Below are 26,787 nucleotides of genomic sequence, written 5' to 3' on the forward strand. Positions count from 1 at the left end.
TACTCTTTATTATTATGCTCCCCGTTATTTTAGATTTATAATTTTAAACTGTAAATAAAAATTATATGTGCATTTGTATAGTTGATTAATGAAGAAAGAAAAAAAAAATTGTTTTTTATTTTTCATAAATATATAAAAAAAAGCAGTACTATAATAACGAAAAAAAAACTTTTTTTTATAATTTTTATAAAAAACTCCCCTCTGTATGTTGTATAATTAAATCCCCACTTCATGTTATTAACAAAGTTGATATAAAAGCGCTAAATCCTGATGCTCTCTCTTACGTTCATTGAAAGTCGGTTTGAAAAAAACCGACGACGACGTGTTTTGTGTGTGGGGTATTATTATCGTTTTTGTTTTTTATTTTTATTCATTTATTATTGCGCTTTTCGATCAACAAATACATAAATAATATTATATATGCACTTATACACATATACATAATAAAATATTTAAAAAAAAAAAAAAACTATAAATTTTTTTTTTTTATATTTTAATTATTTTTCTTGTATTTCTTTTTCTTGTGATATTCGTAAATTGAGAAAAAATTATTTTAAATTTTTTGGAACTTAACAAAAGAAATTAACATCGATTAAAGCTCATTCAGTGAACGCTTCTCATCCGAGAAACTCATATGGATTAAAAAAAATTTTATATATATTTAAAATAAAAAATATTTAATTTAAATATTTAAAAAAAAAATATATTAAAAAAAAAAATAAATATACTTAAAAATACAAGCGCGACTTGTGGACGGTGTTGTCTCGAATTCTCGAATTTGTGCTAACTTTTTTTTAAGTTTCATTTTTTTTTTATTTTATTGTAAACGTAGCCGATTTTTTTCCAATAAATATTAATAAAATAAAAATAAAAAACACATAATGGCAAAAAATTTAATAGTTTTTGCCATTTTAGCGATTGCTTTAACATCGACGGGTGAGTGTTGTAATTTTTTTTTGTTTTTTTTTTTTATTAAATTAATTTATTAATTTTTTTTTATGACAGAAATGAAGAAAAAGTTTATTCATAAAAATTTTTTAAATAAAATTCATTATTTTTCTCTGAGTGTATAAATAACATACATATATATTTATACATCTTATGCAAATAAACTATATTATTATAAACATGCTTATATCTGTTATACTAATGCATAATATCGACACCGTCGTATTTATCTTATGTAAAATCAAAAAGGAATTTCGTATCGTTTAATAATTGTATAATTTCCTAATATACTCAGGAAAAAAAGTGATCAAATGAAATTGAGAAAAAAAAAGAAATATAAAAATTAATAAAGACTATAAAATTGTGCAACAAATTTTGGATTTTATTCGTAAATTTTTTTTACAAAATATATGTCAACATTTTATTTATGATAATTTCACAGTTATCATTATAATATAACAGTTTTATAATCATTATACGATATCAATATTATTTCGTTTATATATTAAAACAACTATTATGTTTATTTTATTTTATACATTAAATAAATTTAATCATTTATGTAAAATAACGTGATTACGAAATTTAATTTTCAATTTCGATCATACATTATGGATAACTAATTAAATTTATTTATTAAATTATTCAATAACCATTAAACTGGTTTCTTACGAAAATTAAACAATGAACAGGATTTCAGTTTGCAATCAGCTTAAATACGTGCAGAAAAGAATGTCAAATTCTAATGTCATCTGACTTTTCTTTTATCTGTTTTTGGCTTTTCAATTATCTCTTTGAATAAAATTGCATTAAAATGCATACTAGAATAATGAATATATGCGTAATAATTTAAAGCAAATAAATATATATATACACAATAAAAAATATTTTTTATTAACGGAACCAAACTTCAATACATTTGAATATAATGCAAACCTTATGTCAATTTAATTTCCTCAACAATTAAAATTGATATTGCCGAATAAGTTTAGTTAACATTAGAACCAGTCTTATTAGTTCCCCACATTTAAGACTAATTCAATATTTTGTATGAAAAATTACATTTAAATTTTCGCAACATCAATTTCCAATTAAATTTGACTCAAATTCGACGCTGCTTAAATTTATCATAAATACATTAAAATTGTTGACTTTATTAAAATATCTTTTCTAATTTTTTGGATTTAGTCATATTTTGGATCCGGTTCGAAATTCAATATTTTCAAATTGCATTTATATTCATATTTGAGATATTAATGTTTCATTTTTCAATTTTATTACGCGTATTCTAGACCCTGCGCTACCGTTTTATTGTACATTTTATTTGAAGACTCTTTAGTTGAAATATTTTTTCAGTAACCTAATTTTTTTTGTACTTTTTGAAATTTGCAATTATATGCGCATTCTCTTGTTGATTACTTTTGCATACGAAGTCTCCGATAGCAAACTTTTCCTGCTATTGCGAATAACGATTATTATTACGAGCTACTCATATAATATTTATTATAAATTTAAGTTTTAATATTAAATTCAAATTCATTTTTTACATTGTACATAAATAATGGATATTTTAAACAATTTTTAATTGTCAAATTATTCTCATTCCAATTAGTAAAAGGCATCTTTATTCCACAATTGTGAATCCATAATAGAGCAATGATTATGAAAACATATGCAAATTTATAAGCTATTTTTTCTATTATGCCAATTTTTATACGATTTGATTTCGTAAATCAAAAATTATAATTGAAAATATTTAAATCGCATCATTTTTTAAAATATGTATTTCAAATCACTATTTTTGTCTTTAACTTTTTAAAATTCAGATTTATTTCAGTAGATATTCAATAATGTTTTTGTATACATGTATGTATGCATAATCTACATACGGACACACATAATATACTTAAATGGAAAAAAGATATACTCTGCTTTTAAATTACATAATCGAAAAGATGGAAATAAAATTTTTTTTTGATTATTTTTATTTATTTCTTTTTTTTTTATATAAAATATAATAAAAAAAAAGCTATAATATTTTATTTAAAGAAACCAAAATGAAAAACCAGTTATAATTAAATCGAAAGTTGTTGATGACTTGTTTTTTTTTTCATTATATTTGAAATTTTATATATTAAAAATATAAATATATTTATTTAGGTATTCAGTATATTCATGTATTCAGTATGTTTTATAAAGTACACAAACATAATATACGTACATACATACATACAAAATATGTGGACATACACATTATGTACCAATATATATACATACATGCACTCATAATTAGTTTCTTTTTTCGTTTTTTTTTATTATTTTATAACTTTAAATGGGTTTTTCCATCTACATGGTACCTTCATAACATACATACGTACATACATATATAAAGGTATATTACGTTATACAGAAAGTCTTGAAATAACCAACCATTACGAAAAAAAAAATATTGAGAATAAATTTCAATGCCCACTTCAATTCGAGAATCGAATGCAAAAAAAAAAATTATAAAAGAATAACAACAACAAGAACAAGAAAAACAAGGTACCTACATTTGTTTAAAAAAAAAACAAATTATGCATAAGTTTGCCTTCAAAAACTTTTCATCAATCAAATGCATATTTGTATAAACGAGTATGCACAAAATATACATATAGTATAAATACTATATAAGTAGTCGTATGTAAATACAATGTGTGTGTAGAACATGTCGTGAAAATTTTATAAAAATTTTTCTTAATTACCTACCTTTTTAGTAAAGTCAGATGTCATTTACGTACTTCATTCAATCAAATAAATTAATTACTTTATTTCTGAAATTTTTCAATTTCATTGCTATAAGTTAAATTGTATTCACTATCAAAAGTGTAATTTATTAACAATTATATAAAAAAACTTCTTGATAAAGATTTCTCGGGTTCTTATGAGCACCAATATTATTAAGGATGTGTTTGTGCTGCAAAAAGCATTTTAGTTTGTAGTTCTGAAAAAGTTCCATTTTACTTTGATAATATTATTTGTCTTTTCCGTTTTGCCATTTTCTACATTTGACTTTTTCTGCAAATAAGCCTTTTCATTCCCATTACTATTTCAGTTTTATCGGATAGTATAGTTCTGAGTATATATGCCATGAGTTGTTAAGAACTACCATTGTTATATTGAACTAGGTGATTGAAAATTATATTGAAGTATAAATAAATTTTGAAAAAGGAAATCAATTGATTCTAATGCTAAATATAACAATTGATCAAAAAACAGCAAATATTGTCAAAACAAAAACAGCTTCCGTAGTTATAGGAAACACCCAAATTTGTAAAAGAAACGTTAAACGAGGTTGTGTACACTTGCTCTTATTAACAAAAAAAAAATTCCCTTTTACTGTTTTGGGAATTTTATTGTAATTGAATATGAATAAAGTTTTTAAATTTAATTAAGAAATTTTTACCTCAGCTAATTTGGATTTTGTCATAGGTTTAAAAATTATTTTAAGATTCTTGTATCACCTGTTTTGAAATATGTTTATTATTTTCTTTTATTAAAATTTAATTAAACGTTAAGATAATTGAAAATTCAATCTGTTAAAGCCAAAATGACAATTTTATATTATGTGAGGTGAAAGCGTCAGATTACTTTGTAAATTTGACAGAAAATCTAAGAAGTATAGGTATGCCAATTTGTCAAGAGTATAAAATATTTTGTTATGATAGTTTACCTTAAAATACTGCCAATATTGCTTCAATGCTGTCATTGATAAAATGATTTGGCGAATTAATCCAGTTTCCAAATACCATCTCCAGTTCAAAAAAATTGGAAAGCTCGCGAATTCGCCATACATAATAAACCAATCAATAACAAGTGGAAACAATTCCCAAAATAACACTTATTCACAAAAAAAATGATTATTTATTTTTGAATTTTTACAATTTTTGTAAAAGAAAACTTCATACGAATACGACATGAATACGTGTATTTAATAACTAAAACCCAGAGAAAAGAAGTAACTAAAATATTTTTCAAAAAAACAATTCAAATGCAACAAGTGATTCAAATTTAAAAAAAAAAAGAAGAATGCCTTTAAGTATGAGCACCATTTAAAACAAAATGTGCTATTAATATACGCTATAAGTACCACAACGCAACAAGTAAAATATGAGAATTTTTATAATTCAAAACAAATAGTAATAATTTCTAAATTATACATGCAAGTATAATTTAAAATAATAGGCAATTTTAAATTGAATTTAAAATTTATGAGTTTAAAATTGTACTAAATTTGATTTGTGTTAAATTTTTTTAAATTTCAGTTGTAAATTTTTTAACATTTCATTGAAATTAAAATGCACAAAGAGATGCCAACTTTCCCAATTCAAAATTATAAGTCTATAATAAGTCTGAGAAAATATGTGAATTTTTGTATTTATGATATACCGACATACTTCCTATACACTTTTTACTCAATTTTCAATTATTAAGTGAAGAGTGTGAATTAAATGTCTATATTATTTTATTTAATTATTATTTATTATTTTTATGCAATATAAAAGTTTCAAAAGTGTTATAATTACTTTAAGTGCATATTTTATATTTCTAAATAATAGAATATTAAAAGTGTTATTAGTTCTTTAAAGCTATATAATCATATATAAATAGTAGTTTAGTATAGGAAAAAATAAATAAATGACAATATTACAGTTTCATGTTATATAAATATAATTATTAAGTATTTTTATAGGAAATTATTATTTTCCTTATATAATTAAAATTCAATATTATTATTTGTTTGTATATAAATATATATATATAGAATTCGCTGCCGATTTTAATTATTATTATTATTAAAGACTTTAATAAAATTAAAAGTGCTGCTATATTTGTAATTTTACTTGAATTTTTCCTCAATTCTCCTTCTTTCTTGTAAAATAATATTAATTTAAATAAATCAATAATTATGTTTGTTAATAATAATGTTATCTATATATGGACCTGTTATGCTAGTATAACTTCTACGCTTTTAATTGCTCTTTCTCTCTTATTTGTTTTATTCTGATCTATGGAAAACTATTTAAAATTTGTCTAATGAGTCCATTTATTTTATATTAAATTTAAAATAGCTTTAACTAAAAATTTAATATTTTTATATTATCTTGTTACATTAAATTTACTAAATTTACTCAAAATAATATTGGAAATTAACGAAAATATTTATTATTAAATAGTTCTATAGCAATAAGGCAAAACTCAAAAGTTTTTCATAAAATAATTTTTACTTCTTTGAAATTCATTGACTTAGCTTATAACTTTAGCTGAAATTCATTGACTTAGCTCTATAACTTAGCAGTTTTGCATTATAATCACAGAATTCTGCCGTTTAGTTTCTGTCGTTTTTAAGCTTTATATACTATCTAAATGCATGTGTAATTTGTTTGTCCCATAAGGCTTAAAATCTTATATTTTAAAAGAATTAAAATAAAATTGTTTAAATGCAATTCTGGGTTCTTATAGTACATAATATACACATGAACAATTATGATCTCTTAAAAAATCCCTTTTGTATTGCAAAGCAACTTTTAAAGGCTTCAAATCTCTTACTTAAATCTTGTATATAGCAAATTATTTTGCTATACCCTTTTGTTTAACAGTTTTTCTACATACATTATAGCGATTAATTTTAAAAAACTTTCAATCTTTTACCAAAATTATTTTCGAAAATATTTATAAAACTTTATAACCTTTAAGGATTTAGTTTTTAACGATAACATTAAAATATAACAAATATAACAGTAAGAAATATATAAGCTTACAAGTGATTTTACTCACTTTTTTTAATAATTGAAGGTGTATGATTGTGTATATATGTATATAATATATATATATTTAATGCATTTATTACATAATATAATATTTCACGTTTAATATATGTATACATGTATACTTAAATAAACGTACAGAGCCATCTATAAAAATTTATATCGTATATTACAAGAGCTTATAAGAATAACGATACTTATAATTCACCTGGTTTCTGTTTAATCCGGCAGATAAAACTTTATTCAATTTAAGAAAAATAAAAAACTTTAACGTTATGACACACTTTCAGATTAACTTTAAAATATGTATGTATGTTGTATGTATGTACATGAAATGTTTATTTAACGTTTTTTTTTTTTAATTTTATTTTGTGCGCCTTTCATACTGTATGGAACTTTTTTTTTGTACTTTTATTTAACCTACATACATAGATTTTGAATAATCTCGTAAAATATAAGAAAAAGGTACCCCCTAAGTACATAAAAATAATAAATATAAATAAATTCACATGTTATAAACATTTTATTTATATTGAATTTTGTTAAATGTATAAAATTGGTATTTTTATATTAAAACCTATTGTTGAAAAATAGTGAACATACACCATTCCTATTCTGTATATAATATTATTATACGCCATCTATTGATAAAATGAAAAAATATAAAAAGAAAAAACTACGATAGCAACAACAATGTACTAATTTTATTATTACTTCTATTTAAACTGCTGCTGCACCTTTCAGATGCATTTGAATTTTTGTTTTTTTGCTTTTTATGCTCACAGGTATGTACATCTTGTATGTACATATATATACACTTATATTCATATGTAAAAAAGTGAATAATGTAAATAAGTTTTAAAATTTTGAATTTTTTTTTGCATTTAAATTTTCTATAAAATATGTATGTATGAATGTAAAAAAATATAGAAGGCAAAATCAGCAAAATAATAATCAAGATTATATTATTAAAATGTTATTAAAAGTCGTATTTCTGGGCAGGTTGTCGAGGCACATTTTTTATCTTTTCGTTTTTTTTTATATACTTATATATTAAATTCACTTTTCTTATTTGTTGCTCATTCTATATTTTTACATTTTCATAAATGAAATTATTACAAAGTTGGAAAATTGTGTAGAAAAAGGTTTAAAGCTTAAAAAATAAAAAATTTCTTATAATCTAATATGTTTGTATATATATAATTATGTATATGTGGATATGTATTAACAGGGCAACGACATTTTGCTAATAGGTTAACATGAATTTTCAGGAAGTTTCTTTCGGCTTGCAATAGTATCGTAAATTATCTGAATATTTAAAATAATCGAGTATGCATACATGTGCATATTATATATAAATATGTATATATATGTATGCATGTGTTCAAGAAAATTATTTCATTATAAAATAATAATAAAATGGAAAAAAATTTTTTAAATTAACAACAATTTTAAAATGCATAATACATACATATATAAATATCTATAAGTATGTGTTGACATAAATTGAATATAGCTATAACGTATTATGAATGTACGTTTTTTTAATTTTAATAGAATTCTGACTTAACATTTTCACTTTTTATGAAATTGAAAATTGATCTGTCAAATTAATAATGAACAATATACGATGGGATTTGTTCTGAAAAGTTTAATACTGTTAGCTTTTGTCGTAAAAAATTCAAAATTATTAAGTACAAAGCAATTCCTGGAAATAATTTTTACAAAATCTACATAATTTGTATCTGCACAAAATTACAAATTTTTGAAAACATTGTCACTGTCAGTCATATTGATACGTGGTTGTCATAATATGACTCAACATAAAACATTATGGAATATCAAAGAATTAAAAATAAATTTTTGATGTATAACAATTCTTTTCATTGAAGACTCAATAATTTTCCACTAAAATTTCTGTAATTGAATTTAAATGCAATTTATTTTATGCAGAATAAAATTTCGTTTTCGTTGTACAAATGACTTTTAATCTAAATTATTCTCCAAATAGAGATTTGTGTTACTAATTGAAATCACCCAAAACTTATAATTGTTTCAATTGAGTGAAAATGCCATATACATATAAAAAGAAAAATTTTTTTATTCTTTCAGCTTGATTTTCATTGCAATTAAAATTATTGTAAAGACCAATGCATACTTTACGAAATAAGATCTATATAGTAATTAGGAAATAAAATAAATAAATAACATATTCATTTATTAGCCCATATAATATTCGAGAATAAAATCAAAATTGGAAAAATGCAAAGATTTTATTTTATTCACCAATTTATTGTTTTACAATTCAAATTTTTTGGACGACGTAAGCTCACTTTTTATTAATAAAGCATTAATTATTAATTCATTTACGTTACTGAATTGATATTTATGCAGTTCTTCGCCTTAACACTCATTTTTTTTCCTGAAATGAACAAAATTTTTAAAATTAATAAAAAATATAATATCTACTCCATTTGTTTTTCTTTATAAATGATGCAATTTAAAATTAATTTCAGTTCCGTTATACATGAAATTAAATTACCGTTTCATATATGTTGCGTATATTCGTGCATTATAATTCGTTCTCCTATTTAATTGAATTATAATGAAAAAGAGAAAAACAAAAAAAAAAAAACAAATTTCATTATAAAACGTGAAGGTTAAATTAGAGAAAAAATCTACTACTTTATTTTGATTTACCACAAATTTTACAGTAAGCGGTTGTTGCCGTTTAATATTTTTTTTTTCTTTCTGTTTAACTGCAGTTTTAATAACTTTCTTGTCTGTGTTTTTTTTTAATATTTCTAATATTGTAATAGATACATAGGTAGTTATTATTTTTCATTTTCATTTTCTTGCATCATTAAGCTCCCACCTGATGCTAATTTTTATAGTTTATACTGCATTTATGTATGTATGTATGTAAACGCATATATGAAATGTTGTCATGTGGTGCACCCATTCGAATTTTTATGCAATCACGATTTTCTACACTAATGTCTAGATGTGTATATAGTTTTGTTTTTGTAAATATATATGTATATGTATATATGTATGTACCATGTAATTGAGCTATACAGAAAGCAACAGAGTCGATTTGAAAATATATCGTGAAAATTTAGAATACTCGTATAATAGACTTGGAAAAATTTTTTAAGAACTGGTTTTTATTTTAATTTTTTTTTTTCTTGGAATTTAGATTTTTTTCTTATATATGCATTTAGCATTCCAGAATTAAGTAGAATTTATAAAAGAAAAATGTACGAAAAACAAAAGAATTCTGCAGTATTAAAAAAAATTTTTTTTTTATTGTAAACTTGACATGGTGGTCGTTTTGCTAGTTTTAAATGAAAACAAAAAGTGAAATAAAGAAGAAAAAAATTATAACCTTGAGATTTCACTTTTGATTGACTGCTCGAATGCATTTTCAAATTTATTTAAACTAAACAATATTTAACGAACTTTATATAATAGATTGCAATTTACGAAATTAGAATTCTTACATAAGATCAAGGAATTATTATAAAATGAAAATTTATTTCAATAAATTGTAGTAATATAACACTATTCATTATTGTTAATACTCTATTATGGCAATAAAATGTTCACGATTCACTTATATAGCATCAGAAGTTTCTGGAAAGCTCTCAAGTCTGATATCAAATGGCTCAAAACAGCTAATCATGAATATCATATAGTATACGTGAATAATGTTCTTTGCTTAATATAATTAATAGAATACCTTCTGACAAAATTATCCAGGAATTGCACCCTGTTCTATAATAACCTCATATACAGATGTACTCTTGGGGATTTAAGTTGAGCCATGGTTTATTTTTTTTAATTAATTTGTACTTTATACCCCATTAATTTTTGAATTATTTTTGTTAAATACTTTTATTTCTGTTTATTTTTCAACTATATCTTTTCAATATCACTATTGCGTGTGCACTCTGTTTAATGAAATGAAAAGACAATCTTTTGTGTGGATTAAAGTGGCGCGATATTTACAATTCTTAAACAATAATTTTTTTTCGTATTTATTTAGGAATTATTTCAGTAATCTGTTTTTAGTTTATTTTACTTATTATTAATATAAAATAATTTTAATAAATTAAAAAATATTTATGTAAATGCAAATTATGTCATGTTATTAACAAAAAACTGGATTATTGTTATTTTCGAAATTAAATTTATTCGACATTCGAAAGAGTTCTATAACGGTATTTTCAAGCTACAAAATTTTTACAAAAAAATATTTTCTTTGTTGTTTCTTTGAATGAAAATCTCTTTGTTTTCCACACATATGCACATTCAGACATACATATGTATACATACCTACAATATTTATATGTAAAGTACGAAATAACATTTATACACGCATTTTTGTTTCTATCTAAAAAAATGTTATGCAATGTAATATATCTCAATATTGTACACATACATATATGCAATGCATTTTATGTACCTTTACCTGTAATAAATAAAACAGGTGTTTTTTTTCTATCTACACATATTTTATTGCAATAATTATGTTATTTGCATTTATTTTTTTTTGGAATTTCAATTATTCAATAAATCTTTAGATTAAATTACTGCATAATGTCAATAATATATTCAATTTTTAGAACAATTTAATAAAAAAAACAAGAAAATCAAAAAATTACTGAATTCAAGTTTGAGTTGTAAAATGTAAGAGAAATATCGCAATTTAAAATCAAATAAAATTTAAGTTTTGCATTATCAAATGAAATAAAATAGAAATAATAAAAATAAAATTTAAAAAATTTTAAAAATTGAATAAAAAAATCTTTTGCAATTGGTTTTGTAGATTATTTTTGAAGTACTAAACATATTGAATGACAAGTGATCTCAAGTGTGCGACAAAAATAAAACTATGTTATTGTTAAGAAAATTTAAAACACCGAATCTGAAAGTTATAGACAATAGCATGATAGAAATCTGTCCAGAATTACTTCTTGGTCCTTACGAAATAGGATCATCATTTTCACCTTCTACGTTTTATTTGAAATAATAAGAAACGAAGCGTTCTGAATTGAATTTTGAGGTTAACTATACTCTTATACATTTTATTGCGGTCAATAAGACCTTAGAAGCTGTAAATTTTAAATGTGTGTACAAAAATCATTCTCATCGCTGTATATACGAGTATAGCGTATTTTTATGAATCTTAATAGAAGAATTTTATTAGAATTAAATCGTGAATGTGGCCAATAATGTGAAATTGCCCATTCAATCAGACAAAAAACTTTATATTATTATTATATTTTGCATTTCCAAATACTTCTAATTAACATATACCATTATTAACATAACAGAGAAATATTATTGATTTCATTATCGTAAATCAAAATACCATTATGATGGGTTTGGAAATCAACTTTTTAGTCTTTTAGCACAAATTCAATATTGTGTTTCATAGGAACTTATTTTTATATTGTACTTTATCATTAATAAAATTATTTCTATTGTAAACAGCAAATAATTCATTAATTAACCATATAAATCTTAATCTTTTTCAACTTAATTGACATTTTAAATAAAGATTTTAAAAAATTTATTGAACAATTAGTTCTTAACTTTATAGTTAATATGCAAATTTATACTATATTTTGCATAAGATCGTAAATTTAAATAAATTGTATTCTACAGCTCTAAAAATACGATAATTCAAAATTTACAGAAATCCGAAATTGTATTGTTAACTACCAACAATACAAATTAAACTTGTATATTATACCTTTGTGTTTTCACCCTTAAATACAATAATTTTTGTTATACTCGTACATATATGAACTTATGATCCAAATAAAATTGTAAATTTAAAAAAAATTTATTGATTTAAAGTTTTAAATTGTATTCGAAGGATTCATGCTAAAATCTTATGCATACAATACATACATATATAATAAAAATATGGAATACTAAGTAAAATGGAATTAAGGTACATACATACATACAACATTATTTACATTAACATGAATTTTTATTGCCTCAGGACTATATTAAATTAAATTTATTGATATTCAAACTTGATCAGATTGATTTATTCGTTTCATTTATTCAAATCTTTTTCATAAAATAATATTTATGTATTTATGTACGTACATGTAAAATTTTCTAATGAAATTATGAAATAAAATATTACAAAATAAATTTCAAATAATTTATATTTCAAAATAAATTTGCATTTATAAAAATTTCTAGAAATTAAAAATAAACATTCATAAATCGTTTATGGAAATAATAGAAAATAATAATTAAGACATTTAAAAATTTAAAATAAATAATAAAAATATTTGAATATTTAAAACCAATATTATAATTTTTCTTATTTTTCTGTTGTTTTTAATTACAGTGTCAGCAGTACGTGTCAAAAGACAAGCAGCAGAAGAACCAAAGAAAGAAGAAACTTTTGAACAAGAATTATGTAAAGATAAAGATGCTGGTGAATGGTTTAGGCTGGTAGCTGGAGAAGGTGATAATTGTCGTGATGTTATTCAATGTACATCATCTGTAAGTTCATATGGCCATTTTTATCTAAAAATTTAAAAAAGACACAATTAAAATTAATTATTGAAATCTATAATATTATGTATTATTGAATTTAATTTAATTTTGTATATATATATATTAGGGTCTTCAAGCTATTCGTTGTCCAGCCGGTTTATTCTTTGATATTGAAAAACAAACATGTGATTGGAAAGATTCAGTTAAAAATTGTAAATTAAAGAATAAAGAACGTAAAGTAAAACCATTATTACATACAGATGAGCCACTTTGTTCAGATGGTTTCTTAGCTTGCGGTGATGGTCAATGTATAGAACGTGGTCTTTTCTGTAATGGTGAAAAAGATTGTTCAGATGGTTCTGATGAAAATACTTGCGGTAAGTAATTTTTAAAATTTATTAAAATTTTAGAACGGAATTCAAATATAAATGAGAAAATTTCTTATTTTTCATTAAGAAATTGACAAGTAATTCGTTATTTAGAATTCGTGAATTTAATTTAGTCTGTTTAAAATAATAACTAATGAAAGAGTGCATTTTTTAAACATAATTTTTTAAATCTCAATTTGTTAATGTTTTCGACATGAAAATATTTTTTAAACAAAATTCCCCCATATCAACCATATAAACTAATAAAGACATTTCGATATTATAATAATGGCCACGATATTAAATTATTTCATCATTATATTAGCAAAGCGTCTGAATAAACAACTCTAAAAAATTTACATATTTGCACACATATTCATACACATGTATGTCTAAATACACAAATGGGTTTATTGGAATATGCATTAAAAAATTCGTGCGCAATATTATAAAATAAAGAAATAAAATTTGATTAGTTAATCTTATTAACATAAAAAAATTTAATTTTTTTTTATTTTCATCTTCAAAAATAATACGATTACATTGTCTAACCATATTTCATCAAAAAATGGTTGTTAAATCTTAAATTCATAAATTTAGGAATTTTGTTTTCGATTCACCAAAACAAATGTCAATTGTAATCATCACAAGACATCGCCACAATCGACGTGAAATAAATTTAAATCTACACCCGAACAAATTTAATTTTGAGTTTTAAAAATAATAATTTAAAAATCATGATATGAAAAACTAATTTCAATGATTGCTTAAGTATTAAAAAATAATATTGTGGTTGATTTGGAAATGATTTCCTAGCGAAAAAAAAATATTTTTCTTTGATTGACTTTTATTTTTTGTAACTCTTTGCATACACCCACAAAACAAATAAATAAGAGAAATTATTAAAATCTTTTGACTTATCAAAAAACTCAATTTCAAAATAAATTTTTATTGAATTTTTGGTGTTAATTAAGTCAAAATATTAAATTCAATAATTCAAGAAAGACATTTATTGTACATGAAATTGTTAATTAATGATTTCAAAAAGACGAATTTGAAAATAAATAAATTTTGTAATATTTTGAAAGGCACCGAAACTTTTTAGATTTCTAAATAATAATTTCAAATTAAATGTTGCACTTATTGCTTGATTGCATCTGAAATGTTAGAGAATTGAAAGAAAGTTAATGGAAACAAAAAAAAAATGATGAACAAGTGTTTATTTATTACAAACAACAAAAACTTCCCAAATTCTGCAAACGCAGAAGAGGAATAGCAGGCTTCTTCCATCGCGGTGTAGCGAGTTACTTATCGACTCTCGAAACTTGTAAACTGCAACCTTTTTCAAATTTCCGAAACTGTAATCTTTTCCAAATGTCTATAAATGCAGAAAGCTTACGGCAAATGCCATGCCACCAAAAAATATAATAATTTTTCTTAGCTCAGGTGCAATTAAATTTTGAATTCAACCATAATACGAGTATTAACGCCTCCTTCAAATTTCTTTTTTTTGGTCTCATCCTTTGAGTCATCCTAAATGTATGCAATCATTTCATATATTTTTGTGTGTGAGTGAAAGTAATTTAAGTCATGTACAAATTACGTCTACAAAATTTTATCACTCGTTGTAGGAAAAACAAATACTTCATAATTAATTAAAATAAATATACAATAATCATAACATCTTCATGCTCCTACATTATAATACCTTTGTTTCTCATATTTCGAATAGGATGGCAGGTTATTGTATAAATTTTCGTTATAATTTTTTTGTTTTTTACATTTATTTTATAAAAGACTTCCTAGTTTTAGACACTTGATATTAAAATGAGCAAATTTTGTTTTCGTACAGTTTTTGTTTACTTTTCTGATATTTCCAAAATTAAAGCCGTCCTTAGCTATAAAAAACTATTGTAAATCAGAATATTAAAACATCCATGTATTTGTTTAACTCACCAAATAAAGAACTTTACCCAAATACAAAACAAAGATTTTTCTAAAATATTCTAATTTTATTTATATACATATGTATTCTTAAAAACTTAAAATTTAGGACTAAATTTTCCTTTAAGAATAAGTAAAATAAAGCATAGTTCCATATTCCCAGTTTCCTTTTTACAGTTACAGTGTTCGATTAATGAACATTATTTTCCAATGTTAAAAATAATTAAGAAAGTTAACAAAATTCTAGAGAAATTAATATTAAAATTGATTTTGCCAATATGAAGACAATTGAAAGTTTTTTTTAAACATGTTTTTGCGGCCTCATAATGTCCATAACACAAGTAATAAAACATAACAGTTCAAACCTTACAAAAATTCTTCGATATTTTCAAATTATTCTCGAATTGGGACTGTACATAATATATTATTGATTTTAACATTGCAAATTCTTAAAATAAATGCTCGACAATTTCCGCATTCATAAAAAATTCAAATAATTTTAAGTGATTAAAATATTTTTCCAATTTAATATGAAAATTAAGAATTTATACAAAAAAATTTAATCCTTTTTAATATTTTGTTTTACAATTTATTTCTGCACTTAAGTTTCGGACACAGAATAATCAAAATTCAATGTCAATGTCAATATTTCAAATATAAAATATTCATTTAAATTTTTTTTTATAAACAAATAAATAAGAAGTAAAATATATTCAAGCACATTAACAGAGTGCCCTCTTCTTTAAGTAAAAATTTGATAACGTCATATCGAAAGCGTAAAACAATTTAAACAAATTTAAAAAATAAATTTAATACTTTTGAATTAAGAAAATTTTAATCGATCATGCGGAACTATTCTTTGCAAACTTTATATTCAATGGGATATTTCCTATTACTGTAGGTTGTTATTATCAGCTCTTGTACTTTATCATACCATTTTTCCACAATATATTAAATCGAAAAGGAAACTCAAGCATAACAGCGTATTTGCCACATTTAATTGCATTCTGCGTGCTATACAAAAATGACATGATATGCACATTTTAAAAGTTTCATTTTAAAGTTAATGATTTTCTTTTCTTCACAATAAAACCGATTTATCCTAAAAAAAAGTATATTTATTGGTTAATCTCATAGCAGAACATTTCGAATTTAAAAGAAATGCCCTGATCGTGCGTTTTCGTACCGTAAATAACTCGTACCGATTATTTTTTTCTTTAAATACATACTGCTTAATTTCTTTTCATACCCTGCACCTTCGTGAAGGGTATATTAACTTTGGTTTTAGAGTTTGTAAACACTTGATTGCATCTTCTCCGGTATAGACGTGTATATTACGAATATTGCTCAGTGTAAAATACTGCGTTGATTTAGACATGTCTGTCCGTTTTTACGTCCGTCCGATCGCACAACTCAAAAACGAATAAAGCAAATACGACGAAACTTTCACAAGTTGCTTATTTTGTTCCAAGGACGGACTCTATTGCTATTGGACCAATTCGGTCAACGGATTCGAGTAGCTGCCATACAACTTAAAGAATTTATTTTAAACATTTGAAGAAGTAAGAAAGATATATATATAAACTTTACATTTTACATGTGCTCGAAAAATTTCAATGGAATGAAATTTATATATTCGGAAAAATAATAAAGCTAAATTCATGAAACTTGGCAATCATGTTTTGTGGAATGATCTAGCAGGTTTGAGTAACTGACATACAACCATTAAAGCTAATTCTAAATATTTCAAAAGCAAGTTTTTATACTCAAAATGTCAAAGTGCAGGATATAATTCAGTCGGTTTTAACCGATTAAAACGTTCTTACTTGTTTATTCCTTTGGTGATCTTTCTATTCGTTTGAGAGGAGAGAGAGAGAGCTGTAACAGTTATACATATAGTTCTGATAATGTGTTATTGCCAATTTGACAGGCAATATTCTGTAAATAAAAAGCATTTGCCGAAGATTAGTTCACAAAAAAAAAAGGTTTTAATCAAAATGAATAACAAAATTTTATATATAAAAAAAAACCTTTTTACATTATTAAAAAACAACAAAAAATTTATTTTATATGCAAAGTGTTACAGATAATTTATTTTTCATGCCATCTTTTTTCGTTTCTGTTTTAAGAATCATGCAGATAAAACGTTTTATTTTAATTTTTCACCAATACAACATGCCGCAATATTTCAATACAAAACTACAGAATTTATTTTAAAAATCAAAAATAAAAAAAGAGAAAAAAATATTGACAAAATTTAAACGTCATTTTAACATTGAACTTCTTAAACACATGTGCTATAACTTAAAGAAGTAAAATAAAATAAAATAAAAAAAATAAAACTAAAACCATTAATTATTAATGGATGAAACGAGAAAATTTTTCAGTTAGATGAAAAACATTAACAAAAAAAAAATTTTTATATTTTTCAATTTAAGTAAAGTAGAAAATCATGGCATGTTTCAAAAATGACATTGATTTATTTCAAGATGAAACGTGATGATATTTGACAATAATATTATGTTTATTAAAGTCATAAAAGTGTTGTTGTTGTTGTTTTTTTTTATTAAGATAGCGGTATTGTCCACCACGTGTTATAAAAAATTTTTATCGGTCTCTAAATATATTCAAAATATTGTTGTTGTAACCATCAAGTTATTATTCAAATCATAATACAGTTATTATTATTGTATAACACAATAAATATAAAAGATATAAACTAGCAATTAATATTTTATTATAATTTTTGTTGACAAACAAAATAACATAAAAAAAAATCATATACCATATGTACATAATTATAAAATGGAAAATTATACTTTATTGCTTTTTTACAACTAAAGACATTAGTTTGTGTTTAGTATGTCCGAATATAAAAATACAAAATGAAAAATATTTTTGAATATCATAATTGAAATCGCGACACATCTTAAGCAACGCTAACTTGGTCAATTTATATATAAAATGCGTTTAATATGTGTGTAATATTTTAAAAACAAAATTCTCATAAAAGAAAAACTTAAAGAAAATATAAATAAACTGAGACACACAACTCGCAAATCGACGTTAAAAAAGTCCTACAAGCTTTAGGTTGGAGTCAGGAAAAAAACGAGATAAAAATCTAGTGAAACGCAGAAGATAATGTTCAGAATGAAGAACGTCGAAAATTATGACAAAATGAACAAAAATTTTAGGATATTGAGATTATGTGAAGGCTATACACTTAAAACCGAAAACGAAATTATTACCGAACTTAAAAAAATAAGAATTTTATTTCATATAAAAATATGAATTTTTAAGCCAAAGGATAGAAAGAAGAAAGAAATGTCGACACAAAACTATATTAGAATGACAAACTTTTGTGTGAAAACTGAGGAATAGGTTATGAACGATTAAATTTGCCCAATATTTCTTGCTCTAATCGAAGTATAAGTCTGAACAAATTTGTTCCAATAAATTGCCTATACTTTGGGGTAATTATACTATATATGCAGCCATAAACACTGCCTATACGCACTACTATAAGGATGTTCTGTATTTCATTTAAGAACTTTAAAGATTTCATATAAAATATAATATCCTGATGTTAAAAAGCTGTACTAGACTATCAAATTTTAAGTTTTTTTACTAATTTTAAACAACATAGGTATATGCACAAATTATGTGTATGAATATTTTTTGCACATAATTATGATTCCTGATCTTCTTAGTTATAGTACACATATCTCCTTCATGTTCATCAGGTATGTACCTATATACTACCTACATATCAGGAATTTTTATCAAGATCGTCTGCATTTTAACCTTGTAATCTTTTCACTTTTTCTTAATTATTATATAAGTGATATGAACTTATATATAATGTATAAAATTTATTTCACCTTTAATTCAAGTTATGTAACTAAACTCTTTAAACTAACTTGCATATAAAAATCTCGTTGTTGATGAAGATCTTGAAATAAAATTTAACCGTTATTCTTTTCCGTATTAAATCAATATCATTTATAAAGAACCCATAATATTATAATTATACGAGCAGTGATAATTTTTAATTAGCAATAATTTAAAGTGACCATATCAACTATTAAACATTTATATAAATTATGTGTATGTATCGACGCATGTGAGAAATAATAAAATTTATATACAATTTTTCTTATATTTTTTGGATATTTCAGCCCTCTTCACATAAATCAATTCTTTAACAATTCAATTTTCATCAATTTCGAAAATGAAAAATAAATAAATTAAAAAAAAAGCACTCTAAAGAAAGAAATAAGAAAAAAAAAAAAACCAAAAATTCCAAGGTTTTTTTTATTTAAAAACTCTCGTTAATACCAACATCGTGTATAGCAAAACCAACCATAAGTTCACCTTGAATAGTTTTAAGTTTTTTTTTTCGTTTTAACTACTTTTGCCATCACTATATTTTCAATTTATTAATACGGCTGTATACTGACGCCACATACATACATATATACATTTATACAACGACACTAGAATATTAACAAATATTTAAATAAATTTCCAAAAAAAAAATTTTAAAGCTTAATAACTTTACTTTTTTTTCTTACTCTTGTGGTTTTTTTTTTTATATGTTCCACAAAACTCTTTAAATATAGCACCCAATAAAAATATGCGATCAATTATTAACTACTTTCAAAAAATGTGGTGGAAAAAAAAAGTGAATTTCAAGAAGCCGAAAAATTGAAAAAAAAAACCGGAATCATTTTTATTTTTTGTTTTCACAAAAAAAAAAAAATAAAAAAAAATATAAAACCAAAACTAGTCTGAGTAGCTCTTATGAAAATAAAATTCCATCAATTTTTTTCTTTTTTTTGAAAATATTTGAAGAAAAAATAAATATTAAAAACTACTTGAAAATTATTTATACACGGCAATTCATCGTCGTCATATCATTTAAAAAAATATTAACCATACAACATTATTAAAAAGATCAATTAGCATTATTGTCATTAGATCACTAAGCCATCATGATAATTTTTAAGCAATCATATAAGTTATATATACACATAATATCGTAATTATAAGTTTACAATATCGTAATTGTAAATCTTTACCCTATAGTTAAAAGTTTGATTGGAATTTTAATTTCTGTCACTTATTAGTATTGCACTAAACGCCTATAAATATAACATATACACAAGCATATTTGCATATGTCTAATGAAATGTCTCAAATATATTTCAGTAAGTTGAGTTGAGAAAAAGTGTCATATTTTTATTGAAATTGCGTACCTTTTAATTTCTTTAACTACAAATAACATATTAAAAAATAGTTGAAATATATTTCAAATAATACCTGAATTTATGAAAAAAAATTATTATATATTACATACATACATATTTACATACAATATATATAATTATTATATATTATGTACATACATACATACGAGTATGTAGGTACGCAAAATTTAAATATCAAGTTTTTCCAAGTAAAAAAAGAAAAAAATAAACAAAAAAAATTGCATTACATTTGTATACCTTAAGTGTTTCATGATTGTTGTTACGACTTAAATTTCGTAAGCATTTTAACCGATAAATTTTTTTGAAATGCAACATAAAAAATAAGTTGAACATTGACGCCATTATTTTGGAAAATGCAACAAACACAAAATTAGTTCAAATGCAAGGGGAATGAATTGTGTAGATCATTGATGATTAGAAGAGCCGTTGTGTAAACGCAACTAAAATATTCATATGCTAGACATAAAGAAAGTTCAAATCATATAGACAATTTCTAAAGAGTTTTGCTTTTAATAATTTTCAAAATGTCAAATTCTGTTGGAGACTTCAAACATTAATAAAATTTGCAATTAATTTATAATTCAGCTGCATATTTCTAATATCATTAAAATTGTCTCATTAATCAATTATGTAAATTTAAAATAAAAACACTAAAATTAAATTTTGATGCTTTCAAAATAACAACGCAGTACTTTTCAGTGAATAGTACTAAAGTCCTAGTTTTATATTTTAGCAAAGGTATTTCTTATCAAGTTTATGGTATTTTATACCATTTCAACTAAATATGTAATTGTGTCACTATTGTTTTGAGTATGTACTTACATACTTTATACGAATTTAACTTACTTGTTTACTTAAAGTTACTTATTTTACATACATACGAAAAACAGCAGCCTACATAAATAAATTTACTTAAAAAATTTAATTTTTCTGTTTCTTATATACATTTGAAACAATTTATGAAACTGGTCCTATTACGCCAGGCATTTATCTTTATTACATATTTAAACGTAAATTCAACATTTCATGCTTAAAAAAAAAAATAATAATTTTAAAAGAAGAAAAAAGTTTCATTTTTTCTTAGCAAAAACAAAAAAAAAAAACATTAAAAATTTATAAATAAAAAGTTGTAATTGTTGTTTGCCTCAAGAAATTCTTGTGTTGCAAATGATGAATAACAACATTTTTTTCTTATTTATTATTTTTCTTTAAAATTTTTCGTTATATGTTATAAAATTTCATTTATAATATTATAAAATTTATAAGATATTTTTTAAAGTAAAATAAAAACATCATCCTTTTACTCTACCTTGTTGAACTGCAGAACTAGTTAATTACATGCGAGAATATTTTTTTAATTTTACATTCAAACACACAGTAAAAGAAATTTTTTTAATCTTAAGAATGTAAATTTTTCTCTGTTCACGTTAATGGTCATTATAAATACAATAAATATTATTGCTAAAATTTTATTATATCGTATTATATCGTATTGTGTTATCGTATTGAATGTCATTTACACATTAACACACAAGTAAGTCATTTCAGTAAAATTGTGTAACATGGAAAAAATGATTGGAAATGTTTAAAATATCAATAAAAATCAACTGTTATACTTGTATAACATGTCAAAGTTAATTGCAAATAAATTTGATCTAAAACAATTAAACATTAACAAAACTTACAAAAGTCTGAACTTATGTTAAATATTCTCCTGTCTCCTGTCTCCTGTCTTATATTCTGTACGCCTCCAACTATTTTATGTAAGAATATTAATGTATATCATAAAACATTGCTTTGCTGCTTTTTTTTTTACTGGGATTTAACGTTATAAAATTATAACACTCCCGACAACACTAGTTTGTACAAAGAAGTATTTTAATTTTAAGGACAAAATTTTTGATATTTAAAATTGCTGTAGTTTACCAAAGTTTTTACGACTGTATAACAGGATTTCCGTAAAAAGCAGCATTCCATTTCCAAACTGCTACCGAACTCCATAGTAGTTCGAAATTTTAAATTCCGAATATAAAAGAAACTCGCTAAATGAATTGGCAAAAGGCAAAATTTTTTGTGCCATCATTTAAAAATTTCTTTTCAAATTATTTAAAAATAATCGACTCACATACTGCCATCGTTTAAGAATATTTTTGGCCTTTCTGTTATGCAGTGTAAATTGAATGCCGACATCATAGGGGCCTGATATTTAAAATAGTCTTAAAATGCAAATTTCCACAATAAGAAACACTTGAAATTTTTAATGTTCTTGAAACATGAGAAATCGTTTTCAATAACGTTAAACATTATGGTAAATTTTAATTTTCGCTATTATAATTGAAATTTTAATATGTACCACTTAATCCGGAACTATTTAATATGAAAAAGATGATGTTCAAAACCGAAAAAATTAATAAAAATGAGCATGTACTCTTGTTTTTCTTCATCTATAGCTCAATATACGAATATTTACACAAATGAATACTGTAAAACAAATACTTTAAACCAATTCAAATTTATGAATATAATAATGCAACCTACTCACATCTTACATATTAACAATATCAGAAAATGCAAATAAGAGGACCGAACAACGAAAGAGGGGGGTAAAAACTAAATTCCACATCACACCCAATGAAAATTCCTTTACTTAATTTTTCATTATGTAAAGCACGATCATAAAAAAAAATAAAAAAAATAAAAAAAATATTTATTTTTTTTTTTTCGTTAAATTTATTTTAATTTTTTTCTCTTTAAATAAATCCCTAAAACCGAGCCAAATTCAATCCAAAATTTTGCATACATATTTCGTAATCATTCATTTTATGTGCATAATTATACGAATACACACAGACATACGTTCATATATAATTTTATTTGAATAGAAATACCCAATTACCACATTTTCAATAATAATAGTTAATCAAAATAGCTCTAGTATAGTAAAAAAAAAATTAGTGAAGTTACAAACATAAAAAAAAGTACAATTTCAGTCACATTTTTAACAAAACATTTGTATTTTCGTTATTATCATAAACATACTTTGGAAACCGGAAAGAGAAATGGAAATTGTGAGGCACAATGCTGAAATTAAATTGAATTTTCAGAAATGGAAAAAGCAACAAAAGATTGACAGATATTCATATATTCATATAATAGTAATTCCATATTCATCCGCGCATACATTGTGTTTTTGCTTATATTTTTAAAAGCCTGACGGTATCAAAATGAAACTACATAGAAATTTTTCATATATGCCGGCAAAACGTGATCGCTGTTAATTCTCTTATATATTTTACTTACGTATTTTTTTTTTTCTTCCAATTCTTCTTATATGGTTTTTGTCTATTTTATGGAATAATATCGATCATTTTCAAAGAGAAATAATAAAAAATTTTCAATTATATTGTTATATGCTTTCTAGTATTAAATCGAATATTTTGTTTTTTTCTATAAAGATCACGTAAAATGCCAACAATTCATAAGTAATAAAAGAGAAAAAAAAGGAACACAAATGAATAACAATTGAAAAATTATTTTATGTTTTAATTGTTTCCGATTATTTACAAGTCAAAAACCAAATGTGTTCCCATTACTTTTTTCAATATTACAAAATAGAAAGGAAATTAACCATTTTTATCTATTATATCCATATGCGTTATTAAAATATATTAGTTACATTCAAAATAATATAAAATACAAAAAAAATGTCGTTACAGCAAAGCTCCGAAAAAAATTAGTTAATTGAATACGCAAATGATGGAAATATATCGTTTAGACATGTACATAAAATAATTTGATCTCGAATTTTAACATATTTATTGAATTGGGTACTAACGTGAAAATATTAGATTTAATATAAAAAAAGAATTAGGTCTGTATAACAGAACAAAGACTGTCTAGTCAATAATAACAAAATCATATATAAGAAGATCAATCATACTGTCCTAGCAGTCACCTTAAAATTTCAGGCTTATTGAATTGAATAAAAAAATAAGATGAATCAAACAATTAAAATTAGCCATGAAAATGCAAAATAATTATTTTAGTTTTCACAAATTTGTGTACAGATGGCATAACGAAAATTGAAATTGAAAAAAAAAACGTTTGCAAACACTGTAATTAACGCAAAAATTGAAGTATAAAATAAATGACTTTAAAATTTACGTGAATTGAAAATTTATAATCGCGGTTCAAAAGAAAAATAAGAAAAAAAATTTAATTTTTATTGGAGTTCCGTACATGATAAACCACAAAAAAAAAATTTTTTTTATTCAATTTTGTTACAATTTTTCATAAATTTCTGTGTTTTTTTTAAAAAAGATATTGACAATGATCCAAATCGTGCTCCACCATGTGACCCTGCCGTATGTGTTTTACCTGATTGTTTCTGCTCAGAAGATGGCACAACAATACCCGGTGATTTACCAGCAAAAGATGTTCCAATGATGATAACAATAACATTTGATGATGCTATTAATAATAATAATATTGAATTATATAAGGAAATCTTCAAAAATCGTAAAAATCCAAATGGTTGTGATATTAAGGCAACATTCTTCGTTTCACATAAATACACAAACTATTCAGCTGTACAAGAGACTGCAAGAAAAGGACATGAAATAGCTGTACATTCAATTACGTAAGTTTTAAAATTAATTTTTTGATTTTTGTTAATTTTTTTGGGTAAAAAAATTTCTCATACGTTCATTGTTTATGGTTAAATTTATATTCCGTGTCCAGATGAAAAATCACAAGAACTAAATTAAATAAAATTTGATTTTGTTTTTCATTATAAAATTCAATAACAACGAACTTTCCTGGTATCGTAAATTTGATGTAATTTTTTACTGTTCCTTAAGGTTTTAAGAATATCCAATTTAAATTTTCCAATTTCGTTAAAGTTTTTGTTTATCAAATTACAATTGCCATTTTACTAATTTTATCTTCCATTATGACATCAGTTTTAACATCAAAAATATATATATATACATATATTTTTTGTTTTATTATTATTTATATTTAAAATAGACATAATGATGAAGAACGTTTCTGGTCAAATGCAACAGTTGATGATTGGGCTAAAGAAATGGCTGGTATGCGTATAATTATTGAAAAATTCGCTAATATTACTGATAATTCAGTTGTTGGTGTAAGAGCACCATATTTACGTGTTGGTGGCAATAATCAATTTACGATGATGGAAGAACAAGCATTTTTATATGACTCAACAATTACAGCACCACTTGCTAATCCACCATTATGGCCATATACAATGTATTTCCGTATGCCACATCGTTGTCATGGTAACTTACAAAATTGTCCAACAAGATCACATGCTGTATGGGAAATGGTAATGAATGAATTAGATCGTCGTGAAGATCCTGGTAATGATGAAAATATTCCTGGATGTGCTATGGTTGATTCATGTTCAAATATATTAACTGGTGATCAATTTTATAATTTCTTAAATCATAATTTCGATCGTCATTACGAACAAAATCGTGCACCATTAGGTTTATATTTCCATGCTGCATGGTTAAAAAATAATCCAGAATTTTTGGATGCATTCTTATATTGGATTGATGAAATCTTAGGTTCACATAATGATGTATATTTTGTAACAATGACACAAGTTATCCAATGGATACAAAATCCAAGAACAGTTTCTGAAGTTAAAAATTTCGAACCATGGAGAGAAAAATGTTCAGTTGATGGTAAACCAGCTTGTTGGGTACCAAATTCATGTAAATTAACATCAAAAGAAGTACCCGGAGAAACAATTAATTTACAAACATGCGTTAGATGTCCTGCCAATTATCCATGGATTAGTGACCCAACTGGTGATGGTTTCTTCTAAGTCAATTACTAAGTAAAATATTATAAAATATCTAATATATCTACATTAACAAAACAGAAAAA

General features: G+C 23.5%; 1 protein-coding gene across 1 annotated transcript; it reads left to right on the forward strand.

Moving 5' to 3' along the window:
- Positions 1–312: 312 nt before the first annotated feature.
- LOC129613669 (chitin deacetylase 1) lies at positions 313–26,787 on the forward strand. The gene is made up of 5 exons (XM_055527824.1): positions 313–936; positions 13,135–13,292; positions 13,414–13,663; positions 25,189–25,507; positions 25,897–26,787. Exons 1-5 carry the CDS (start codon positions 882–884, stop codon positions 26,723–26,725), a joined length of 1,611 nt encoding a protein of 536 aa, XP_055383799.1. The 5' UTR covers positions 313–881; the 3' UTR covers positions 26,726–26,787.

The sequence above is a fragment of the Condylostylus longicornis genome, unplaced genomic scaffold, assembly GCF_029603195.1.
Source record: "Condylostylus longicornis isolate FDR11 unplaced genomic scaffold, ASM2960319v2 ptg000085l, whole genome shotgun sequence".
NCBI classification, from domain to species: Eukaryota; Metazoa; Arthropoda; class Insecta; order Diptera; family Dolichopodidae; genus Condylostylus; species Condylostylus longicornis.

What these genes read in the sequence shown, in the direction of transcription:
- LOC129613669 (XM_055527824.1), top strand. Translation starts at nt 882, where the DNA reads ATGGCAAAAAATTTAATAGTTTTTGCCATTTTAGCGATTGCTTTAACA. An exon ending in TTCTGATGAAAATACTTGCG is followed by an intron (nt 13,664 to 25,188) that starts GTAAGTAATTTT and finishes TTTTTAAAAAAG; the next exon opens with ATATTGACAATGATCCAAAT. An exon ending in ATAGCTGTACATTCAATTAC is followed by an intron (nt 25,508 to 25,896) that starts GTAAGTTTTAAA and finishes TATTTAAAATAG; the next exon opens with ACATAATGATGAAGAACGTT.